Source organism: Sparus aurata, chromosome 18 (genome assembly GCF_900880675.1).
Source record: "Sparus aurata chromosome 18, fSpaAur1.1, whole genome shotgun sequence".
Taxonomy (NCBI): Eukaryota; Metazoa; Chordata; class Actinopteri; order Spariformes; family Sparidae; genus Sparus; species Sparus aurata.
The window spans coordinates 1,316,675-1,324,739 of record NC_044204.1 but is presented as its reverse complement, the minus strand read 5'-3'; the positions used below and the strand labels follow the sequence as shown (position 1 = coordinate 1,324,739).

Here is an 8,065-nt window from a genome sequence, read left to right as displayed (position 1 = left end):
CATCCTCCTCCTCCTTGTCACTTGGCCCTGGTATGTCCTCAGGGATTGAGGTAGTTAGGACAGGGGGGGGGGGCACTATTAAAGGGCTCTAATATAGCAAAAATATAATCATCATAAGGATACTCATAAACTTAGCTCTTTATTCAATTCAAACGTTAACTAGACTTTACTGGTTGACAGTCTGGAAATAAAGCAGGGATCACAGCCTGATCTAAATTTGTTAATCTTGGTCCATTTATGTATATGAAGTAAAAATAGTCTATAACATCTCAACAGTCACGATAAGATATAAGTCAACCTCCGAACCTCTAACGTTTGAAAGTAAAGGTTTTTAAGGCTTTACTTCCAAATGCACCAAGCTGAGCATTACCAATGCATTTTAACTGATATTTTGATGTTTTAAGGTCCCATGAAGTTTAACATATCTGGCGTTTAAGGTTCAAATGAGTAAAAACCGCATATACTGTAGACCCAATACTTACATTTAAATGTGAGATCTGCGCCACTTGAGGTCGCCATTTTTTCTCTCTTTCTTACTTCTCTTCGGGTGCGCAAAGAATCTTGGGATATGTTAGGCCATGAAGGATAGAAGCAGTACAGCCTCCAAAAACAGGTAAAAGAAGGGCGCATTTGCAGTGTGCATTTGGAGGAGCCTTTAAATTGGGACAGCCTTCATGCGGCGTAGTGACGTAATTGGCCTTCAGATGCACTCTCCGAAGGGTGCAGACCCTGAATTGAGACACAGCAATTGTTTGCTAAAGCAAGATGTTACACTACACACGTGCGCTGCTCACACAGGCATCATGGCTATCTCACTTATTTACTGATCTTTATTCACTTACCAGAAAAATAAATGCAACACCTTTTTTGCTTGCATATTGTACAAGTTGAAGTAAAAGTTTTAAGAAAATAATTCACACAAATTTGTTAAAATTAGTGAGCACTCCTTTGCCAAGATAATCCATCCACCTGACAGGTGTGGCCTACCAAGATGCTGATTAAACAGTAAGATTAGTGCACAGACGTGTGTTGGACTGGTCACAATCAAAGGCCACCCTAGAATGGACAGTTTTATCAAATAACACAATGACACAGTGGGAAAATGTGTATTTAGCCTGATACTGTGTGTGATTTGAAATGGTTGTTTTTGTGTGTGAAGAAGATGAGAAGCCACTTTGTAGAAGCTAATCAGGATCCAAACAATTAATTAAGAGCAAAGCTTTAGTTATACCTGTGCTTTTCACTTTTCACATCATACCCGCTTATCTTTACGTGAGGAGTGGGGGAGCTGGAACTGATCCCAGCAGACATAAGGTGAGAAGTGTGGTATGTCCTTTTTTCTGTGAAGTCTAGCCACTGCGCTTCTTTCAGTGATATATATATTGTCAATTTTGAAAGTGCAATCTTAGCAGCTGAATTAGCCATTTCTTCTTCTCATTATACATACCTAATTCTTTGCAATGTACTTGTACATTTATTTCAATACTAGCTTGAGTACCTTTTTTCATGGTTACTTGTTGAAAGAAAGCAATAACATTTGTCCAAGAAATTATTACAAAATTAGTTTGACCAGCTGCAAGTTGTGAAACATCACAATTTAGGAATGCCCTGTATGAATTAGCTTGAGACTAATAAGCTTGTATTAGCTTCCAGTAAACTTCCATAAAAACATCAAATTTGCTATACAAAAGCACTATTAATTTTGGTCATGCAATCATGAAAGTCAGTACCTGATTGCCCCATGTATCTTCACGGAATGATTCAGATGGCAAAATTGTATTTCTTTTTAACAAATTGTTACCATACTGTCCAACCAGGTGGAGACAATTGGGGATGCCTACATGGTTGTGAGCGGTCTGCCAGAGAGAAACGGGGATAGACATGCTGACGAGATCGCCAAGATGGCTCTGGATCTGGTGGCAGCCGTCAGACAGGTCTCCATCCCTCACATGCCCAACCAGAGGCTGCAGCTCCGAGCCGGCATCCACACAGGTGAGAGGAGCCGAAACTAGAAACAAGAAACTAGATTTACATTACATTTGTGACAGATATTCAAGGTTCATTTAAATTCTGAATACCCAGTGAGCTTTCATTATGTTCCAATGCAGCATAAATTATGATACAATTTGACCCATGTCTCATAATCCATTGGGCACCATCAACCCAACATTTAAAGGCATTGTCTTGTTGTTTCCAAGCAATCTGATATTTTGGTTCATGTATGTACAGCAGCACAAAGGGCTGGGTAAATTGGAATTATGATCAGAGGGTGCAGAGGGTGTGGTGGTTAATAAATACATTCTCGGCCAATCACATCACTGGTCTCATAGTTTTGAAACAGCTCAGCCAATGACAGCAGCTCAACAAATGGAAAGATACTTCTTCGGGAAATCATGTTGTTGTATTATATAGTCAGAGGCAGATGGTGTGGAGTTTAAGCAATTAAATGATTAAACCACAATGATGATAGAACAAAATAATAAGAAATGGTTTGGTGATGCAGTTTAAATAGTTAGAGCATCCATCTATTTAAGTCAGAATTTTATCATAGCATTTTTGCACATCTGTGCCTGTATTCAAAATACTTTTTTTTTTTTTTAAGTATTTTTGTGGCCTTTTTATGGCTTTATTGATAGTACAGCTGACAATATGACAGGAAACAGAGAGGGGGAGTGACACGCGGCAAAGGGACCCGGGCCGGGAGACGAACCCAGGTCCGCTGCAGAGCCTCGGCACATGGGACGCGCGCTCTACCAACTGAGCTAAACGGCACCCCCACAAAGACTTTTATCTTAGCGTCCCTCACCAACTCAACCACAACTTCAATCCCTTCACGGTCCATCCAATATCGTTTTAATAATTCCCTGTCATTTAGCGTCTCCAAAACATTCGGCTGTGACCAGGTCTTAGCAAGTTAGGAGTCCTCTGGACTACTTCTAAGGTCTCCGAGACTTAGGTGCTACTTTTAGGCTTTTTTTGTGAATAACTCTTATTTTCAAAAATTAGGAGTCCTAAAGTTACTACTGACACGGCCATTATTTTTAGGAGTTGCTCCTAAATTCGCCTGTTAGGAGCTACTTTTAGACTTAAGATTCTTTGTGAATGCGGGCCCTGGTTTCTTTGTTTCAAAATCTATGAGCTATCTGAATTGGTTTTCTGAAATATGGTCTATGTTAAATACAGGCTTAAGATAATTTACATGTTTTGTTCTGCAAAATAAATTTGACATTAAATGTCCCAAGTATTGAATTCTTACATGCCTTCCAAAAGGCGGTTGCTTATAGATGGTTTAAAAGAGACCTCAGAGGTTGTCGTGGACATTAAATGTCACCACAGCGAACGTAGAGATAGGCTTTTTGTTGACGGAACCAGGGAGATGCTAACTTTAGGGTTGGTTTGCGGAAATGGGTCGTCCCTACACCACTCTATACAGCCAGGGGTTAAGGACCACTTTTAATAGTGTGGATTCAAGATGTCTGATGTGATCAACGCAACCAGTGTTTTTTTTCTCCAGCCCTGTTGCATTGCGGGATGTATTGAACATTTATTCATAAAAACAAAACCAAACAAAACTATAATTACTCATTCCATTTATAACACTACAACCATTTCACTGTACATTGTATATATTTCCAGATTGTCTACTTTATTATTTAATTTTTTATAATTTATTGTATTGTCTACTTTAATATTTTATTTTATTCTATTGTCTATTTTAGAATTGTATTTATATCTTTATCTTTATCTCTTGTTTCCATTCATGCTGTATGTCTATTTCTACTTTGCACGGATCTGGAACAAAAACAATTCCCCCCAAGGGATTAATGAAGTGTTCTGATTCTGATTGACAGGGCCGGTTCTATGCAGACATATATGAGGGGGCAGACAAAAATATGAAGGGGCATCATGTGTACACATCATGCTCCAGCACTTTTTTTCTGTGCTTATAGTAACAGTGTTTCTTCATTGAATTGGGTTGTTAGCTATGTGTCCAATCCCAACCTGGAGAAGTGGATTGCACTTTGTCAGGCCTCTACCATCAGACCTGTCCAACTTTCTCTTTGTGAGCTGCTGGAAGCTGGAGCAGAAAATAAGAAAGCTGGCTTTGTTAAAAAAAAAACGCTGTCATTATATGAAACAAAACAGTGCAGAACTACAGCCTGGGGCGGGGCTTTACGTAGGGGTCTGTCAGACACTAGCAGGGGCGGGCTGGGATTGAAATTCAGCCCAGGAGCTTGGTTTGGAGAGGCCTTTTATCTGATTGCATGACGGACGTAAGTGGAACCGTAATTTTAACATGAATACTTTATTTGCAGTATAAAAAATATCTAATGAACTGCTATATCTGCATGAAAAGAACATCAGTAATAACGAATATTAGCCCTAACTCATTCAACACTGGAAAGAAAACGGATGTCTAGCTCAGAAAGCCACTGACATAACTGCAGGAGTGGATGGGCTTATTGTTTCTGTGTGACTGGAACTGAAACATCAACATATGACATACAATTCTTCGCAAAGACCTATTGCCAACCCAGTCCTGCACACTGCACCTGTACCTGGCACCTGTACCTTTTTTTTTTTGGTGGTTCCTGCTCCACTTTCCTACTCCTCCTCTTTCTCCTCCTTCTTCTCCTCCTCCTCCTTTTCCATCTCCTCCTCCTTCTTCTCCTGTCCCTCCTCATCTGTCTCTTCCTCCTCCTCACTCCTATGACTGGCATTATCCCGTCCCTCTGCATCAACTCCACAACTGACACTGGCCTTGTCAGCTAATAATAACAATAACAGCAACAATGATAATTGAGTTAGGATGTAAAAGACAGGATGTATAGCCTATAGATTCAAATAATATCTTTTTAACTTTGAACACAGACTCTCTCCTGAAATATGTTTGCTTTTGCAATAAGGAAATGTGACCCTGCTGGGTCCGTGTCTTCACTGGCTTGGCTGACTGTAGCCGGGCTGACCTTCACCCCTCCACCACTAAAAGCTCTGTTAATTTGGAGCATTTGACTGCATCCCCTATTAACCGTTTTTTCTTTTTTGCCCTTAATGTTTCTGCTCCACCCTCCGGCTTTCTCCGGCTTCTTTCTTTTTAGCATGTTTGCTCATTTGAATTTATCCCACTCCTCTTTCTTTATTTAAACAGGAAAATAACGGTTTAATGACTGACTGAGCCAAACATATTTTAATAGAAACAAGGATCAGCTGATGTTGGGAGGGGCCGCTCGTATCCCCCCTTAATATGCTAAATATTAGATTGACCCAGTCTGACGTTCCACTCTGTGCCACCTGCGGCAGTTTTATGGGGTAAAGGTTCCGACCACCGGCCGGTTCGGCCTTGAACAGACAGTCTGTTCGGGAATACTCCCGAACCTCCCTATGGCCAGCCCGCCCCTGGACACAGAATATTTGTCTTCAGTTTGTCACATACAGTGGACGTGGGCACTCATCTCTGTGCTTGTGAGCTGCTTCTTCAAAATCTTCCCGCTCCGTGGCTGTGGTAAAACCTGACACTACACTGTCAGGCTACGTCTTGGCTCATTTGCATTCTGCAACAGTGATTGGATATTTACTGAGGGTTTAGGGGAGGGGAGGGGTGTGTGTGTGTGTGTGTGTGTGTGTGTGTGTGTGTGTGTGTGTGTGTGTGTGTGTGTGTGTGCTGCGCAGCCTGTGAATACACGCAGGGGCGAAAATCCCATTTCATAGTTGGGGGGGACAATAAACACTAAAAATTTTAGAGAATAATTCCAGGGGGGGACAAGGAATAAAGTTGTAGCCTGTCTTTTATACAGCATCTTTTACCGCAATTTGATGCTTTAGTCTCTCTGTCTCTCCAACAGGCAGGCAGAAGACCTTTCTTAGCACTGGCTGAGTCCAGCTGCACATGTCTAGATTTAAAACAAAATGATTGAAATCAAGTTAACATGTACACATGCAGTGAATAAACTAATTATCAGGCAAACAACTAAGTTTGTTTATCAGATTTCTCATAATCAAATAACTGCCTTTTTCCAGATGACAGATATCAGATTATGCTATTTTTCTCTCTCGCAGTGTTGCACTCTTGCACTGTCAGCATGTTCAAATCAAATGTTTTAAAAAATGTTATCAAAAGTAATGATAATTACAGGTGGAAGGTGGCAATAATACACTTTTTGTGAACAAATCTGACATAATGCCTTTGTTCACTGTTCTAACTTCCATCACAGTCCATTAAATATCTTTACAAGAGGTAAAAGCTCAAAAACAATCCCAAAACTAAAGGAAATACCTTCAAGAATAATCCAACATAAAATAATTTCTCAAAAATATATATTTATTGTGTTGTCAACAAACATCTGACAACTATGCCACAAAACTGTATGTATTCCAACTCTCTATCTGTAAAACAGTTCTACAGATAGAGAGTTAAGACAATTAACTCTGGATAACTGGATAAAACCTTCCTGTAAATAAATCTAAAATGTCAGTAATATCTGATTCTGACATTTATATCCAGACAGTCTTTTAGAATGACAAAAATAATTATTACTGCTCTTGTCCTGTCCTGTCCTCTCCCTCTCCTCTCCTCCCTGTCTGTGACTATCACTATCTGTAGCTTTTAACTTAGCTTAACAGCATGCGTAATTGAGTAGGCTTTTGAACAATGCAGGATAAATGTTGCAGACAGCCTGGACCTGGCGCTTTTAGTAAATGGGATGTGTGTTGTTGTAACTTATGTAACTATGTCTGTGTGGTATAGACCTCTTACCCCGCGAAGCACGGTGTGAGTAGCAGGCTCCGTCCACACGCTGCTGCAGCTGCTAGCTCCGCCCGTTGGAAAGAGTGTGGGGTGGACTCAACCATTTGGGAATGGGAGTGGGGGGGGGGGGACTAAATCTTTACAGATGTAAATAGCACATTATTGCGCGATTATAATGAGCACCGCTTACATTGTGCTTTCAATAAATGCTACTGCATTGTTCAAAAATTATTAATTGTGTCTCAAATTATTCTAGGGGGGGACAGCTTTACTAGAGGGGGGGACTTGTCCCCCCTGTCCCCCCCAGGATTTCCGCCTATGAATACACGCACAGCGCAGGGACAGAGAGAGGAGAAGGAAGCAGATACTGTATCGTGTTTGTCCCTTTTCCAGCAGATTTTTCTGCGACTGCAGATAATTTTGTGAACTTGTAATATATTAATTTTGTGACTATATTAAAATGTGCTTTCTCAACTTCTAAAATTTTGATTTGAGGGGGCAAGACATTTATTTGGGGGGGCGCTGCCCCCTCTTGCCCCTGCGTAGAGCCGGCCGCTGATTGATCTCCTTGATCTATAGGTCCATGTGTGGCAGGAATCGTGGGCTACAAGATGCCAAGATACTGTCTGTTTGGAGATACTGTCAACACGGCCTCTAGAATGGAGTCCACCAGCCTGCGTATGTATAAATACACACACACGATAAACAAAACACACATCTACAGAACTCACAGAAAGACAGTTATAGTGGAATCTTGATATACAAGGGTACAATATGTAAGAATTGAAAACCTGTATAGTTGTATTTTGGCATTTACCCTTTGGGAGGGCTCCCTCCTGCCTCCCTGCATCTCCATCAATGGAGCAAATATCACCAGATGAACCAGTAACTGTAAATACAATTACCTAGTTAGCTTAGTTAGCTATGTAGCTAGCAGTCAACAGTGGTGTCGACTAGGACTCTGACTCTGGGAACCAGAACAATTAGGCAAGTTAAGGTGGGGACAGGAGAGGCATGAAGCACGAGAGGCTGGACATCGATCATTTCCCACCTCCAGAGGTCAGAGCTTCTCAGGGCGTTTTCACACCTGCCATGTTTAGTTCGGTTGAATCGAAGCCTGGAGCGTTTACCCCCTTGGTGCAGTTTGTTTTGGAAGGTGTGAACACATCAATCGCACTCGGGTGCGGACCTAAACAACCAGATCGAGACCTTGTTGAAGAGGTGGTCTCGGTCCGGTTCCAAACAAACTCTGGTACAGTTCGTTTGTGGTGAGAACATGATCCAACTCGATCCGACCCAACTGCAGGAAGCATCAGTGCT

At 41.3% G+C, this 8,065-nt stretch overlaps 1 protein-coding gene across 2 annotated transcripts in view; it reads left to right on the top strand.

Annotated features, from left to right (window-relative positions):
- The first annotated feature begins 500 nt into the window (after positions 1-500).
- LOC115568271 (atrial natriuretic peptide receptor 1) overlaps positions 501-8,065 on the top strand; it is an 11,638-nt gene continuing 4,073 nt past the window's right edge. The window contains exons 1-3 of one of the 2 annotated variants that reach the window (XM_030395402.1): positions 501-1,314; positions 1,818-1,992; positions 7,325-7,423. In XM_030395402.1, coding sequence (XP_030251262.1) covers positions 1,842-1,992; positions 7,325-7,423 — 250 coding nt within the window. In that variant the 5' untranslated portion in view covers positions 501-1,314; positions 1,818-1,841. Of the gene's footprint in view, positions 1,993-7,324; positions 7,424-8,065 lie in introns of both variants that reach the window. The other variant, XM_030395401.1, reaches the window with a different exon arrangement.